Source organism: Chiroxiphia lanceolata, chromosome 4 (assembly GCF_009829145.1).
Source record: "Chiroxiphia lanceolata isolate bChiLan1 chromosome 4, bChiLan1.pri, whole genome shotgun sequence".
Classification (NCBI taxonomy): Eukaryota; Metazoa; Chordata; class Aves; order Passeriformes; family Pipridae; genus Chiroxiphia; species Chiroxiphia lanceolata.
This window is the reverse complement of record NC_045640.1, coordinates 268,857-286,015: the sequence shown is the minus strand read 5'-3', so window position 1 is coordinate 286,015 and position 17,159 is coordinate 268,857. Positions and strand designations below refer to the sequence as shown.

General features: G+C 60.9%; 1 protein-coding gene across 8 annotated transcripts in view; it reads right to left on the bottom strand.

The window, feature by feature from the left end:
- The window catches only part of DCTN1 (dynactin subunit 1), a 56,927-nt gene that overhangs the window by 14,667 nt on the left and 25,101 nt on the right, over positions 1 to 17,159 (bottom strand). For 4 of the 8 annotated variants that reach the window (XM_032686210.1, XM_032686212.1, XM_032686206.1 and 1 more), the window contains exons 5-11: positions 16,259 to 16,279; positions 6,075 to 6,095; positions 3,480 to 3,659; positions 2,238 to 2,435; positions 1,311 to 1,515; positions 909 to 987; positions 586 to 745 (exon numbers count right to left, since the gene is read on the bottom strand). In XM_032686210.1, coding sequence (XP_032542101.1) covers positions 586 to 745; positions 909 to 987; positions 1,311 to 1,515; positions 2,238 to 2,435; positions 3,480 to 3,659; positions 6,075 to 6,095; positions 16,259 to 16,279 — 864 coding nt within the window. Of the gene's footprint in view, positions 1 to 585; positions 746 to 908; positions 988 to 1,310; positions 1,516 to 2,237; positions 2,436 to 3,479; positions 3,660 to 6,074; positions 6,096 to 10,147; positions 10,431 to 16,258; positions 16,280 to 17,159 lie in introns of those variants that run through there. The other 4 variants (XM_032686213.1, XM_032686209.1, XM_032686214.1 and 1 more) reach the window with 3 other exon arrangements.

The following is a 17,159-nucleotide window of genomic DNA, read 5'->3' as shown; positions in this document are numbered from 1 at the left end:
ACTCCATCCTGGAGCTCAGCACCACAGCCAGCAGCTCCCAAATCCTGTCACACCCCGTGGGATCCCTCTGCCAGGCTGTGGCACATGGCTGAGGAACTCCTCGCCCCATCCTGGGTTGAGGGCAGGGCAGACAGTGCTCAGCTCCCTCCTGGGAGCAGGGAAAAGCATCCCTCAGGAGAGCAAACCTATCCAGACCAGCTGGCAGCTCCAGGAGGAAGACCCCACGTGGGAAGAGCCTTGGCTTTGGCTCCTGGAGCTGATCCTGGCTCCTGGGCTGTGGCTCAGGGCACAAGGCTGGAATTCCAGCTCAGTTGACAGTGACCACATGGAGCAGCCCCGGGAACAGAGAGCATCATCCATGCCCAGTGCTCAGGAGTCATCCCATGGCCAGTCAGAGCCCAGCACTGCCCCACTGCTGGAATATGGCTTGGAATTAGGGAATATGGGACCAGGGGTGTATCACCACGGCATCCCTGCGTGCAGCTCTCCAGGAGCTGACCCAGCAGCTGCTCAACGCCCCAAATGGCCCCAAAGAGCCCCAAATGCCCCCAAACCTCCCTTCCCACCTCCTCCCCAAGGACTCACCTGCTCCTTCAGCTCATCCACCGTCTTCTCCGCCTGCTTCACCTCCTCCTGCAGCTTCTCCCTCTGCTGCCGCAGCGACTCCAGCTCCGTGTTCTTCTTCTCCATCTGCTTCTGCAGCTTCACGTGCTCCTGCTTCTCCGAGGCCGACAGGTCCCTCATCCTGGGACAGCCACAGCTCCCGTCAGGGCCCAGGCAGGGACAAGGCCCTGTTCCCTCCCCAGACACTGCCCATCAGCAGGAATTCCACGGGCTGCTCCGGGGAGGGCCTGGGGGAGCACAGGGGGCCTGGGAGGGAGCTTTGGGAAGCAGAGCTGGGCTCCCACCTGACCAGAGCCTCCTTGAGCCGGGCGTTCTGCTCCTCCAGCTGTTTGACCTGGTAGCTGGATGCTGCTCCATCAGAGCCTGCGGAGCAAGGGAAGAGCTGTGGAATCACAGCATCCCAGACTGGTTTGGGTGGGAAGGGACCTTAACTCCCACCCAGTGCCACCCCTGCCACAGGCAGGGGCACCTTCCACTAGACCAGGTTGCTCCAACCTGGCCTTGGACACTGCCAGGGATGGGGCAGCCACAGCTGCTCTGGAAAAATGCATTCCAGGGCCTCCCCACCCTCCCAGGGAGGAATTCCTTCCCAATATCCCACCTAGCCCTGCCCTCTGGCAGTGGGAAGCCGTTCCCCCTCGTCCTGTCCCTCCAGGACCTTTTCCGAAGCCCCTCTCCCGTCCCACCTTTCTCCTCGATCTCGTGCTTGAGGATCTCCAGGTCCATGGTGAGATATTCCACCTTCTCCTTGAGGGAGTCCACCTCCTGCTGCAGGGACTCGGCGCGTTCCTCGGCCATCTCCTTGTCCAGCGTGGCCATCTCGATGGCGTCGGCCGTGTCCGCCATCTCCTCCATGTACCGCTCCTTGGCCTCCAGGGCATCCTTGGCCTCCTGCGGGGCACAGGGGGTCAGGGCACCCCCGGCACAGCCTGGGAACACCCCACAACAGGCCTCAGGGCACCCCCGGCACAGCCTGGGGACACCCCACAATGGGCCTCAGGCCATCAGTGTCCCCCGGGGCTCTCCCAGCCGAGGTCAAATCCAAGGAACACCAGCTTTATCTGGGATGAGAGGGGACGGCCCACGGGCAGCGCTCCGGGGTGTCCCACTCCCCTCCTCCCTGCTCCACACCCACAGAGAGCCTGGCAGGAAAACCATCTCCAGGTGAGGATGAAGGTATGGAGACAGGGAATACTGGAGCAGACAAATAAATCCTTAGGGGAAACAAACCAGGAATCCACCCTGGAAAAGCAGGGCAGGGAGAAGGAAATGCTCCTTGGCTGCTTGGATGGAGTGCTGGGAACTGCAGGCACAGGTGCCAGGACAAGGACACCTGTCCATGGGGAGAGAGGGGGAAGAGAGCACCTGGAGAGAGGGGAAGTACCTGAAGAGAGGGAAGAGGGGAAGCAACATCCCACCTGCCTCAGCCCAATTCCCAAATAAACCTGACACGGATCAGAAGTAGAGGAAATGGCCTCAGGTTGTATGAGGGGATAAGGGGAGGTTTAGGTTGGATACCGGGAAAATTTCTTCATGGAAAGGCAATCAAGGCTGGAATTTGCCCTGGAGTCACCTCTCCCAGCGCTGCCCCTCTCCCAGGGACACTCACTGACCTTCTTGGCCTCCTTCAGGCGCTTCTGGAGGTCGGCCTGCTGCTCCTGCATCTTGCTCTTCCATTCCTGCACCTGCTCCAGCTGGATCTTGTACTTCTCCAGCTCTTTGAGCTTTGCCTTGTCCTCATTCCGTTTGATCTTCAGTGTCTCCAGCTTCTCCTCCAGGTCCCTGACCTGGGCACGGAGATTCTCCTCCTCCTGCAGCAGCGAGCCAAGAGTTAGGAAAGGAGCAGGGACATCCCTTGGACAGGGTTCTGGGGACATTCCTGGAACCCCGTGGAACCTGGCCTGACTTTTGGCATCAAGTTTGGGGCAGTTTAAGAGAGGGACAAGGGCCTGGAGTGCCAGGACAAGGGGGAACGGCTTCCCACTGCCAGAGGGCAGGGCTAGATGGGATACTGGGAAGGAGTTCCTCCCTGGGAGGGTGGGGAGGCCCTGGAATGGATTTTTCCAGAGCAGCTGTGGCTGCCCCCATCGCTGGCAGTGATGCCTCTGGCTCCCCCTGAGATGACCCTGCACTCTCCACTAGCACCTGCTCGATCCCACTGCAGCATCCAGGTCATTCCCAGGTGATCTGCCCCCAAGGAAAACTGATCCAGGTCCTTTTCCAGCAGCTCAGCTCCCGGGGTAGGGAAAGGCTGAGCCAGCACAGCAGGACCCAGGGGAAGGGCTGCAGGGATGAGGGGATGTGACCCTGCTCCCTGGCAGCAGCTTCATGGATAAAGCTCCAACTCCCAAAGCTAGGGACAGCAAGGAACAGGTCTTGGAAAACCCTACACAACATGGGAAACCCCCCTGGATTCCCCCTCTGGTGCTTCCCCAGCCCTGGACACTCCAATGCCAGCGGCACCACCAATAAAACCATTTCTGCACCCAGGTACAGAAACCAGTTCCCAGAGAGCTCAGGGAACCGGGGACATGGGTGGGAATATCCCCTCTTCCCACCCCCTGGTGCCTTCTCCAGCCCCCTCCCCTCCGTACCCAACCCCAGAACCAGCTCCTTGTCCTCTCCCACTACTCCCTCCCTACCCTTGTGCCCCAAATCTCTCCCAAGCCCTAATTAATTAATTAATCAAACCAGGATAGAAGTGATGAAGAACGACTTTAAAGATCAAGGCAGGAATAACTCTGCTGATGTAACGACTGGAACCCCCCAAGTTTGGGAAATGTCAGAGCTGTCCGGGTGGGCTTTGCCTCCCCAGGCAGGAGGGAGAGCCCTGGGCTCACCTGGGCACGACTCACCTTGGTGGGCGAGGGCACGGGGGGTGCCCCCGGGGAGGGCAGGCCGGGCGTGGGGATCACGGGGGCCACCAGCGGGGTCTGGGCGGGGGTCCCGGGCTCGCTGCTGCTCATCTCCCCCCCCGAGGCCGAGGCCGACCCCGAGGGCCCGGCCCCGCCGGACGATGTGGGGGTGCGGGTGGGCTGGAACACAGCACAGGGAGGGGTCAGGGTACACCAGGGAGGGGATCCCTCAGCCCCCCGGGTGCTGCTCCAGGTGGTGCCCAGACGCCCGTTCCCAGGTGACAGTGGGGACACCCAGCCCTGCCTGTGCCACTTGTGATCCCCGGGAAGGCTGGGAGCCCACACTGCTCCAGAGGAGCCGGGCTCAGCCAGAATTCATGGACAATCCACTGGGGAAGGGAAGCTCCCAGACCGGCTGTGGCTGCCCCATCCCCAGATGTGTCCAAGGCCAGGTTGGACAGGGCTTGGAGCAACCTGGTCCTAGTGCCACCATGGCAGGGGGTGGCACTGGATGATCTCCAAGGTCCCTCCCAAGCCACACCATTCCAGGATTCCAGGATTAAAGGTCCCTGCTCCAGAGGGTGAGACAGCAAAAACATGGAGCTCACCAAGACAGGAACCCAGTTTTAAGGAAACAAAGGAAAAATGAACAAGGAGCAAGTTCCCACAGTCCAGGGCCTGGAGCTGCTTCATTAGTGCTTAAGAGGCTGTTAATTAATCACTGGGACCCAGCACCGAGGCTGAACCCAGGAATGGGTAAAGGGGAGCTGGTGCCCGAGGGAAGCACCGGGTGCCCCCAGGCCCTGCTGGTCTCCTCACACACCCTGTTTCTGGAGCACTCACCTCTGGCTGTGTAAATTAAATTTCCTGACTTTACTTTACTCCTGGAAATTGGATTTGTTGAGGTTTCACCAGGTGTGTGGTTCCACCCGTGGCTGGGCAGGGACACAGCCAGGCAGGAGCAGCACCCGCCCTCTCCCCTTATTTTTCCCAAAATAGAGGCAAATCGGAGTTAAATCGACTGCCGCAGGTCCAGAGCCCCTTGGACATGGCCAGCCTGCCCTCCTGGGGTGATCCTGGCTCTCCCAGGGATGGAGAACAGGAAACATCTCAGCAGCACCGGGCCCCGTGTGCCTCCTCCCAGACACAACTCAAACCAGGGATGTTTGTGCTCCTGGTGCTTTAGGGACCACAAACCCCTCACAGAGGGCAGGGAGAGGTGGGATACTGGGAAGAGGCTCCTCCCTGTGAGGGTGGTGAGGCACTGGAATGGATTTTCCAGAGAAGCTGTGGCTGCCCCATCCCTGGAAGTGTCCAAGGCCAGGTTGGCCAGGGCTTGGAGCAACCTGGGATACTGGATGGGCTTTGGGTCCCTTCCAAACCAACCCACTCCATCCCAACTCCTAACTCCATCCAACCCCTGCCCAGTGCTGCTGTGAGGCCAAAGGATCAGGAGGTCCCACAGGACATCCCATCACAGCTCCACCCAGCACAGAGACCAGGAACAAGAGCCACTCAAACCGAGGGAATGGGACGGGATCCCAGTGCCCTGGGGCTGATGGAATCAGCCAGGGAGCAGCCAGGGAGGATGGAGCCCTTCCTGCAGCCCCCCCCCAGCACAGGGGAGACAGAATATTCTCCATTTCCAAACCCAAACTCCACTGCTATAGAGCTTTTTGAGGATTTCTCTCCACGTTTCCTCTCCTCCAGCCACAAGCCCCTTCCCAAGGTGAATCCTGCTGGTCCCAAGCACAGGCTGGAACCACAGAGCCCTGCAGGACACCTCGGGCTCTCCTCTCTCTCCTCTGACAGGAAATGTTCAAGATCCCACCAAAAAACACCCCACACAGGGTGGGACAGTCAGGGATCAGCAACCCCCGCAGGGACCCCCCAGCAGAGACCCCCCAGCAGAGCCTGGGCACTGCCACACGGATCCCACACTCTGCTCCCTCAGCCGAGCTCTCCCACGGCCATTTCACCCAGGGAAGGGATCCCCAGGGATCTGGACCTGCTCCAGAGGGGCCCATCACTGCAGGGAGCTCCTCTGGGCTCTGCATAACCAGCTGGAAGGACAACAGGGACCAACGGCGGGACTGGCACCCCATGGGCCAGGTTTGGGTGGGACTGGCACCCCATGGGCCAGGTTTGGGGTGGGGTTGGCACCCCATGAGCTGTGTTTGTGTAGGGTCAGCACCCGATGGGCTGTGTTTGGGTGGGACTGGCACCCCATGAGCCGTGTTTGGGGTGGGGTTGGCACCTGATGGACCATGTCTGGGTGAGACTGGCACCCAATGGGCCATGTTTGAGGTGGGGTTGGCACCCCATGAGCTGTGTTTGTGTGGGGTTGGCACCCAATGGGCTGTGTTTGGGTGGGGTTGGCACCTGATGGGCCAGGTTTGGGGTGGGGTTGGCACCCCATGAGCTGTGTTTGGGTGGGACTGGCACCCCATGAGCCGTGTTTGGGTGAGGTTGGCACCCAATGAGCTGTGTTTGTGTGAGGTTGGCACCCCATGAGCCATGTTTGTGTGGGACTGGCACCCCCGGAGCTGTCAGTGCCCGGTGCCCCCCACGCTCGGTGCCCCCCCGGCTGCTCACCTTGGGCCGGCGGGTGCTGGTCTGGAGGGCAGCGGGAGCAGAAGCAGAGAGGACAGACAGTCACAGGACAGAGGAGCAGAGAACAGCCGGAGCACAGAACAGCCGGCGGCGGTAGAGCAGGAAAGGAGACAAAACACAGCACGGCCTCGTTAGTGCCCGGCATCGTTAGTGTGCCCGGCGGCACCAGCTGAGCCCGGCATCGTTAGTGAGCTGGCAGCAGGTGGGAGCTCGTTAACACACCCCCAAGGCCAGTCCAGGGGACCTGCAGGCACAGCTGCCAGGGAACCACTGGCACAGCTCCCGTGGAGCCCCATGCACAGATCCCGTGGGATCCCCTGGCACAGCTCCCGTGGACCCCCTGGCACAGATCCCATGGACCCCCTGGCACAGATCCCATGGTGTCCCCTGGCACAGATCCCATGGACCCCCTGGCACAGATCCCATGGGTCCAGGGGAGCCCAGAGCCAGAGTAGCCCCTGCTCCCCCCCAGCCTGGCCCTGTTCTCCCCCTCCAGCCCCACGCGGGGACAGAGCCGGGGACAGGGAGAACTGCCTGAACCCCCACCCCGACCCCACGGATACCCCGGGGCACATCCACCTTTATTTCCAAGGAATTTATATCTCCAGAGGCACAGCCTGGTCCAGGCTGGCAGGGCACTCCAGGCTCCACAGGGGGTTTGACCCCCCCCACCTTTCCCAGATGCCCCCGGAGCAGGAGGCTGAAGGGATTCATTTGAGACAGGATTACTCCCTCCCCTCATCCCTCTGTTTTCCAAAGGGCCTGGAGCCCCCAGGGCTCTGAACTCTTTAACCATAAATCCCAGGGACATCACAGAGCTGCTCCCACACTTCCAACTTTTCCATCCATGGCTGGAATTAAACCATCCATGCCTTTGGAGCAGGACCCCCCCACCCCTCCATGCACCCACACATGCAGCAGTGCCCGGCAGCAGCTCAGAGGGGGGGAGGCCATGGAGAGACAAATATGAAATTAATGAGTATTTTTCCCATTAAAAACAATCCCTAATTGATGGCAAAGAGGGAGTGGCGAGGCTAGTCCGGGGGGCAGTGGATGGGCAGGAACCCCCAGCATGGGCAGAGGGAACATCTGTCCAGAGGCAGCTTTGGAGTACGTGTCAAACCTTCCACACTGTCCTTCATTTGATTCCATTACCTAATCCCAGCTGGGAATAACCAGGAACAGAACAGATGGATAATGGTGCTGCCACACGATCCCAGTCCAGGATGCAGCTGGGACAGGGGGCACAGGGAGCCCCTCAGGGATCAATATCCAACACAGCCGTGCTCCCCCTGAGGCCCAGGACACCTCGGAACTGAATTTTCTTTCTTCAGAATAAACCTGGATGTGTTTTCACTTCCAAATGTCCTCTGGCATTCCTTCGGCTAAACCCTTCTCCGCTCACTTCCAGCCTTTTCCCAAAGGCTGCACTCCACAGGACACCCACTTCAACCCCAAGGGAGACATTCCCATCTTCCACAGCATCTGCGTGGCCAAACTTGCCAGGAAAACGGAATGACGACAGTGCAAACTCCAAACCCTCGGGGCTGGCTCAGGAAGCCCTTCAGGAGCACTCTGGCATCTTCCCGGAGTCCAACTGAGCGCTGATTACATGGAGCAGCAACAAAAATCTGGGAAACACTCGGAAAACTGAAAACCACTTGGGGATTGCACCCGTGGAGATGCCCCCACTCCCTGCCACACACGCTGGGCACGGTGCTCCCGGTGCCCTGCCCTGTTGGCATGGGAGCCCCTGCAGTGGGGCAGGGCTGGGGGTCCCACACCGACCTCAGAGTCCCTGGACACGGGGAAATGTCACCAGAGATCACTGAGCCTTGTCCTGGGCCATGGGATGGGGGACAATGAGGGGGGGACAGCAAGCCTTTTCCTGGGGGACACTGAGCCCTGTCCAGGCCATGGGATGGGGGGACTCCAACCCAAACCCCACCTCAAACCACACCGAGCCCTAAAACCGGGGAGAAACCTCCTGGTAACTATCCCTAAACCCCTGTGGAATGACAGGGAATTATCCTGCTCTGTGCCTCCTCCAGGCTTTGGTCCTCTCCATGTGCAGACCACCAAAAGCTGAAGCTCTGAGAGCCACGGGATCCTTGGAGAGGGGGCAGAGGGAAGCTCTGGGATGCTCTGGGATGCTCCAGCTGCTCTCTCCACCAGGGCTGGCCTCCTCTCCGTGCTGGCTGTCCCTGTCCATCTGTCTGTCCCCATGGCACGGCTGGCACCAGCCAGTCACCCCTGGGCTCTGGGAAGCCCTTGGCAGGATGGTGACCAGGATGGAACATGGATTCTCTGGATTGCGGCATCGCGCTGGGAGCAGACGCTCCAACCACACCTGGCCCCTGGATCCAGGATGCTCCGAGCACCCCTCTGGGAATGCTGCTCCACTCAGAGGTTCCAGGCTCTGCTGTGTAATGCTGCTGCATCAATATTTGATGCCATTATAAAACCTCCAATCCCCGGGGAGCTCCGGGGGCTCCGAATCGGCGCGCTCCGAGATGGACTTGGCTCCTGGCAGCAGCAACTCTGGAAACATCCTCCTGGAAATCCTCCTGGAAATCCTCCTGGAACAACGGACTGCCCATGGCAGGGCTGGCATCGCCTGCTGAACGTGGGGTGCGGGTCCCACAGGTCCCTCCTGACTTTGTTCTGCTCCAAGCGTGGGGATCCTGATCCAGGTGGGAACACGGAGCATCAGGGGGGTGAGCAGGTCTGTGGGAATGTCACCTTCCAGCAGGACAGGGGAGGAGCCACTGAACGCTTCTCCTGGATGAGGTCTGGGGGTTCCTGATGTGGAAAAGCCCAACTTCCCAGACCGCAGCTGCTGCTGCCAAGGATTCCCTGGAGTTTCCAGGGGGGTTCCTGCAGCAGCTCCCGAGCAGGGCAGGCAGTGCTGGAGGTGATGCCTGGGAACTGACCCTCTGCAGGCCCATGCTGCCCACCCGAGCAGGCAGGATGCCATCCCACTCACCTCTCGGGAATTTTGGACCAGCCCTCTCCAGACACAACCCGCAGCAGGACGAGCCACTCAAGGTGTGGCTACCTGGGCTATTCCTGGGAATTCTGCATTTTAAACAACCACCCAGCCCACACCCAGTCCCACAGGTGTGATCCCGTGTGCAGGGGGAGGAACAACGGGAAAAGCAGGATGAAATCCAGGTGTGGTGCTGAGCACCGGCAGCCCCTGCTCCCGCTGGGGAGGAGGGAAACAGCATCCCTAAAACTTTCCATTTGGAAGCAGATTAGCAGGGACATGTGACCAGGTGTGTCGGTGTCTGAGCTCGGGACGTGCAGGTGTAAACCAGGAGCATTTACTGCCAGGCACAGGCACAGCCAGCCCAGCTCGGGTCTGTTCCCCGGCATCAGCCAGAAATTCCCAGGATTTCTCTTTAAGCTGAGCAGTGTCATCCTGGTTACGCTAAAAATAAACATAGAGGCCGTGCCCGCGCTGTCACCTGCGGGAACGGCAGCCTGGCAGGGACCCGGGCACTGCCAGCCTCTGGGAATGCCGGGGGCTGATCCCGGCGGCAGGAAAAATGGGAGTGTGGACATGCAGATTCCCCGGGGTGGGCACCTGGAAGCAGGGATGGCATCGGCACCCCCAAGGCAGTGGGGATGGCATCGGCAGCAGGGACAGGGATGGCACCGGAGGCAGGGACAGGGATGGCACCGGAGGCAGGGACGGGGCCGGGAACGGCGGAGCCGCAGAGCCGCTGCATCCGCCGCGGGCACGGCCGGAGACACGGAGAGGGGACCCGGGAGCTCGGGAGGCAAAGCCAGCCATGACCCGCTGCTGCTGCTGCTGCTCCCCCACCGCCCCCCCGAGCCCGTCACGCTCCCAATTACAGCCCGGCAGCATCAACGCGGGGAAAACGGGGAAAAAGGGGAGGAGGCGGGTCGGGAAGCGGGGATGCGATGCCGGGGATGCGATGCCGGGGATGCGGTGCCGGAGGATGCGGGGCCGGAGGATGCGGGGCCGGGGGATGCGGGGCCGGAGGATGCGGGGCCGGGGGGCCGGGGGCTGCGGGCACGGACCGTACCTTGCGGGTGGCCGGGGCCTGTCTCATCGCGGCGGAGGAGCGGGAGCAGACGGAGCAGCGGGTCAGCGCGGCCGGACACGGCAAATGGCCGCGGCCGCCGCCGGGTCCTGCGGGGGCTCGGGAGGGGGTCGGGGGGGTCGGCGGGGCCCAGCGGGGGCTCAGCGGGGGCTCAGCGGGGGCTCAGGGGGTCCAGCGCAGCCCCCCCGGCCGCGGCCGCTCGTCCCCGCTCGGCGGTGGCTCCAACCACCGCCCCGGTGGCTCATGACATCACCGCGGAGGGGCCGCGCCGGCGGCGCCGCTCGAGCCGCGGGGCGCGGATGGCGATGGGATGAGCGGGATGGCGAGTGAGGATGGGCACGGCGATGCCGCTCCCGGGAGGGGGGTCCGCAGCGGCTCAGCACCCCCGGCACGGCCAGACGGCTCCGTGGGTGCGCCCGCGGCCGACCCGCCCCCGCCGGGACCGCCGGGCACAGCCCCCGGGCACAGACAGATGGACACACGGGCGGAACTGAGCCCGATGGACGGACAGATGGACGCACGGACAGCTGCAGGGCCGCGTCCATCCTGCCGCGCTCCCACCCAGCGCCTCCCGCCAACACGGGGGGAATCCCAGGAGCTCAGGGCACCCCTGCACGGCTGAGGGTGTGCAGAGACCACCACGGCCTCGGAGACACCCTGCCCTGAGGATCTCTGCCCTGAGGATCCCAGCCCTAAAGATCCCAGCCATAAAGATCTCCTTCCCTAAAGATCCCAGCCCTAAAGATCCCCTGCCCTGAGGATCTCTGCCCTAAAGATCCCCTGCCCTGAGGACCCCTGCCCTGAGGATCCCTGCCATAAAGATCCCAGCCCTAAAGATCCCAGCCCTAAAGATCCCCTGCCCTGAGGATCTCTGCCCTAAAGATCCCCTGCCCTGAGGATCTCTGCCCTAAAGATCCCTGCCCTAAAGATCCCCTGCCCTGAGGATCCCTGCCCTAAAGATCCCTGCCCTAAAGATCCCCTGCCCTGAGGACCTCTGCCCTAAAGATCCCTGCCCTAAAGATCTCCTGCCCTGAGGATCTCTGCCCTAAAGATCCCAGCCCTAAAGATCCCCTGCCCCAAGGAGTCACCATGGAGAGTGCTGGGCACCCAGCACATCAGCCAGACGCCGTGTCCCCAAGCCTCACTGCCATGTCCCCAAGCCTCACTGCTCTTCCAGGCCCAGATCCCAAATTCCTGCCTGGCATCCTTGTCCCTGGAGCAGGACTCCAATGGAACCACACACAGTGTCCCCAAGCCTCGCTGCCCTGCCAGGCCCAGACCCCAAATTCCTGCCTGGCACCTGCAGCACCACCGTCCCCCTCCAGCAGCACCTGCACACCTGACCCTCCACACACAGAGGGAATTTCACCTCCAGCAATCCCAGACCCCCAGCACAATCCTTCCCATGTCCTGGAAAAAGCCTTTAAAGGCCCCTGTCTCCAGCAGGCTGGCATTCCCTGGAGGCAGCCCCACAGTTTGCCATGACATGGGGACACCCGGTGCCCAACTGATCTGTGGTGGGGTCTGATTCCTGAATAACCTCTGGATCAGGGAATCGAGCAGCTCTGGGAGCTGGCACAAATGCCTGGAAGAGTCCAAGGCCAGGCTGGACAGGGCATGGAGCAACCTGCTAAGTGGAAGGTGTCCCTGGCCACGGAAGAGAGTTGGAATCAGTGGGATTTACAGTATCTCCCAACCCAACCCATTCCAGGATTCTGGAGCCCCTCTGCTCTGGAGCCAGGCTGGGAGAGCTGGGGGGGTTCCCCTGGAGAAGAGAAGGCTCCAGGGAGAGCTGAGAGCCCCTGGCAGGGCCTGAAGGGGCTCCAGGAGAGCTGGAGAGGGACTGGGGACAAGGGAGGGAGGGACAGGACACAGGGAATGGCTTCCCACTGACAGAGGGCAGGGAGAGAAGGGATATTGGGAAAGAATTTCTGGCTGTGAGGGTGGGGAGGCCCTGGCCCAGGTTGGCCAGAGAAGCTGTGGCTGCCCCTGGATCCCTGGAAGTGTCCAAGGCCAGGTTGGATGGGGCTTGGAGCAACCTGGGCTAGTGGAAGGTGTTCCCAAACCACAGGGAGAAGGAACCACTTACTGAACCACTTACTGGGCTTTTCCAGACAAAAGCACCCTGGATCCGTGGCCGTAACCCTGAGTGATCCAAGGGCCGTGTCCAGCCCTGAGGAGCCACGTGCAGGCTCACCCAGATTTAACCTTAAGATAATTAAGGATATTAGAGCTGCTCTAATGAACCAGCTCCTCTCCTCACACACAGCTCCACTCCCTAAATCCAGACTATATAAGCTCTTTCCACATCCAGGATCCAGTAAATGCTGCAGCAGTGAGGAAATGCAATTTACCAACAGGAGAACAGTGTAGGATGCTTTGGGCTGCCCCTGAAACCCCTCAGGGACACGTAAGGGAGGTTATTGATCCTAAATCCACGAGAGGGGAGAAGGAGCTTTTGGCATCATCGCAGCTGAGAGGATTCCTGGCTCCGAGGGTTTGGAGAGGAGCTGACAGGGTTAACTCCAGCTCTTTCCCGTGGAGCCCCCAGCTCGTGGTGCCAGGTGCTGCTCAGCTCCCCACTCCAAAGGGTCACGGCCCCTTCCCTCAATTAACACCAAAATAATCCCCTGGGATCTCACCCCAAGCTCCCCTGGGGACACAGAGGGCTGCCATGGGGATGTCACCCAGCCCAAGGAACAGCAGTTCCCGGGTTCATCCAGGCCCTGCCGCGCCATCCGAGCGGTTTGGGCAGCTGGGATGGGGCGGGTTTGGGAGCTCATCGGATTAGTCCTTCCTTTAAAGGATTAACAGGGCTTGGGGTGGCCCATCTGCATTAAACAGACCATCTGGGACCTGCTCCGGGCTGGAACGGGCCATCTGCTCCCACATGGAGACCTGGATAACACCGGGATAATGACCTGGCCACCGACCTGGCCACTGACCTGGCCACCGGCTGGTCACCCCAGGACGGGGTCAGAGCGGGATCAGAGCGGGATCAGAGCGGGATCAGAGCGGGATCAGGTGCCCAGCAGAGAGGGAGATCCAGCCCCAGCACACACTGCTGGGAATCCAGCCCTGGCACACGGAATGCCGGTGGGAGGACGACAGGAACAGGGATGTCACTGGGGCAGGACAAACCTGACCCATCAGAGGGGACACCCCAGGGATCAAACTGGCTGCAGGGGACAGTGACCTGAGGGGACAGGACTGGAGCCACCCCCAGGGTGACAGTGCTGGGCACGTGCCACGTGTGGATGTGGCACTTGGGGACACGGTCAGTGGGGAACAGTTGGACTTGGTGGGCTCAGGGGGCTTTTCCAACCTAAATATTCCATGATTCCAGAGTGTGTCAGAGCCCGGGAGCCCACCCTGACACGCCCTGAGCGAGGCAGGAGCCATGGACCAGCCTTTCCCTGCATTCCTGGGAGTCTCCCCATTCCCAGCCCTGCTCTGGCACACACAGGACCCACCACGGCCCTGCCACCTCCACATCCCTGAGAGGTGGCATCTGTGACCCAGTGCCACCCAGCCCTGCAGCAGGAGAAGGGATCAGCCTGTCACTCTCACATCTCAGGTCACACAGGGATGAAGCATTCACAACCCATTTCATCCCAAAAATTAGCCAGGAAACACCCTCTTCCTGCTCTTTAAACAGACTTTGGGGTCCCTCTGGGGTCCCTTTGGGATCCCTTTGGGGTCCTTCCCAACCAGACTGGCCCAGGACAGAGGCCAGCACCTCCCAGGGACAGCCTGGGCCACGAGCTCCTGCCTGGAGACACTGCTCCAAGAACAAGGACATCCCAACACGGTGTCACAGCCAAGGGACAGGACCCCCAGAGTCCTGCAGCCCCCGATGTGCCCCTGGAGCTGCCCCCCTGCTCCAAGCCCTGGGAACAGCACAGCCCAAAGGCCATCATGACCTCAGTGTCCAGAGGCCCCTCTGCCCCAGCCCCACCTGCCCCCAGCACTCCCGAACCCACGGAGAGCAGGGAGGGAGCACGGCGGGGCAGCGAGGCCCATCTGGCACCCCACGGCTGCAGCTCCGGGGACGATTAGAGTCTATATTTGATAATCCCCGGAACGAGGATTTACCCGCTAATTACACTCGTTATCCGCTGCCCCCGGCTGGAACCGCCCTGCTGGGGAGGGGCTGCTGGAGGGGGGCGGGTCATGGGGTCATTGACGGCCAAAAATGTTCAGTTCTGAGGGGGCAGCAGAGCCTGGCACTGGGCTGGGGGACGGCCCTGTGTGAGCTGCCAGGACTGGGGTCAGGACAGTGACAGTCACAACCCCAGATCCCCAGGGCATGATAGTCACAGATCCTCAGGGCAGTGACAATCACAGATCCTCAGGACAGTGACAGTCACAGATCCCCAGGACAGTGACAGATCCATGATCCCCAGGGCAGTGACAGATCCATGATCCCCAGGACAGTGACAATCACAGATCCCCAGGGCAGTGACAGATCCATGATCCCCAGGACAGTGACAATCACAGATCCCCAGGGCAGTGACAGTCACAGATTCTCAGGCCAGTGACAGATCCATGATCCCCAGGCCAGTGACAGTCACAGATCCCCAGGACAGTGACAGATCCATGATCCCCAGGGCAGTGACAGATCCATGATCCCCAGGACAGTGACAATCACAGATCCCCAGGACAGTGACAGATCCATGATCCCCAGGCCAGTGACAGTCACAGATCCCCAGGACAGTGACAGATCCATGATCCCCAGGGCAGTGACAGATCCATGATCCCCAGGACAGTGACAGTCACAGATCCCCAGGACAGTGACAGATCCATGATCCCCAGGACAGTGACAGTCACAGATCCCCAGGGCAGTGACAGATCCATGATCCCCAGGCCAGTGACAGTCACACCCCCATGATCCTAATCCCTCCCCCAGCCCCAGCTCTGAGCAGACGGTGGGGACGCAGCAGGGACACACAGCAGCTGTCAAACCCACCAGGACAGGACAGGAGGGGAAGAACCCAGTGTTCCAAATGGGAATTTCATCCCATGGAGAGCCCCGACAGCCAGGCACCCCTTGGAGCTGGCAGAACTGGCATGAGGGGACCCACATGCCCCTGGAGCCTCGGGACATGCAGAGACCTGGACCTGGGAGGACACGAGGAGGGGACACCTGGGGGCAGGTGCTCCTGGCCCCCTCCACAGCTCTCTGCACCTTCACCGAGGGCTTCCACACTGCTCCTCGCCTCTGGATTTCCCATGGACAGACAGAGCTGTTTGCACCATTCCTTCCCCCAAAAATCGACACGGAAGCGGCTGGAAAGGAAAGCTGGGCCGAAGGGACGCCGAGGGCTCCAGGTACCATCTCCCTCCCTTCCTCCCTCCCTCCCAGTGCTAATGCCGGGTCCTTTCCATGTCTGCAGTGCTCACTTTGGCAAGATTCCCACGGGGAAAAAATATTCCCCAAAGGCCCTGCAGGGAATGGTGATTTGGTGTCCCTGCCCACAGCAGGGCACGAAAAGAGATGGGCTTTAACATCCCTCCCAACCCAAACCATTCCGGGATTCTTTGCCAAGACCTTTGGAGTTTTGGCTCATCCTGGTACGAAATATTTTTGGCTTCACTAATTGTCCCAAACCAGCTGATTTTGGGTGTCCCCAGGACGGGCCAGAGCCCAGGGACAGGACGGGACAGCCCTGAGAAGGTGCCACTTGTCCCCGAGTCACCAGAGGGTTTTATAAAAACATCTATGAGGGAACAGCATCAGCTTGTGCCAGGGGAGGTTCAGGTTGGATACCGAGAAAATTCCTTCCTGGAAAGGGTTGTAAAGCATCGGAAGAGGCTGCCCAGGGCAGGGGGGAGTCCCCACCCCGGGGGGTTTAGCAGCCCTGCAGATGTGGCACTGGGGGACACTGGGGGTCAGCGGTGGCCTCGGCAGCGCCGGGGGAGCTCGGGGGTCTCCGAGGCCTTTCCCACCCGACCATTCCATGATGCCATGTGGATGTGGGAGCACATGCAGGGAGCAGCCATGCAGGGCTGGGATGGGCGGGATGGCAGGTGAGGATGGCGATGGCCCCACATGCCCCCCGCACACACAGGGTCACCCGGGTCACACAGCACCTTCTTGGGCTTCGCTCCGCGCTGCGTGAGGAGGGAACAGAAGGAACGTTAGACAGGCCCTGCAGGGACTGGGGAATGTCCCCAGAACACCCGGCCTGCAGGACGGGCAGGAGCGGGAATGTATCCGGGGAAAGTGAAACAAGGTGGAAACCACGACGGGGCTCCTCGGCAGCCTCAGGATCACCCCCTCACCCCAGGGACACAGATCCACCCCCAGCACGGGGAACCTGGGGAACCAGGACACATCCAAGGGGAAACAGATCATCTCATGGGGCACAGACAAGTAAACCAAAGAAGGAATTGGGGTGCCAGGATCTCCCAGGGTGCAGGAGGGAGAGGGTGCCAAGGGTGCCAGGACAAGGGGGAATGGCTTCCCAGTGCCAGAGGGCAGGGACAAATTGGCTATTGGGAAGCAGATCGTCCTTGTGAGGGTGGGGAGGCCCTGGCACAGGTTGCCCAGAGAAGCTGTGGCTGCCCCTGGATCCCTGGAAGTGTCCAAGGCCAGGTTGGATGAACTTGGAGCAGCCTGGGACAGTGGAAGGTGTCCCTGCCCATGGAACTGGATGGGATTTAAGGTCCCTCCCAAACTATTCCATGGTTCCACACCAAACCAGTGGGAATGCCCTGGAGCACAGCACTGCATCAAGCAGCACCTCCTGTCCTGATCCCTTCTCCACACCAGCAGCATAAAACATTCCAAGAACAATCCCCATTTCAGCATCCTGATTTCACTTACTAAACACTCTTTGCCTTTTAATTAACTCCAGGGTATAATTAAAGCAGGAGCCTCGATGCTGTGGGTCAGGCAGGGAACACACGGGGCAGAGGCCCCAGCAGTGCCAGGGGCCTGCCAGCACACAGCAGGAAAAACCAAAAAACCTTCCCAAATCCCTTTAGTACA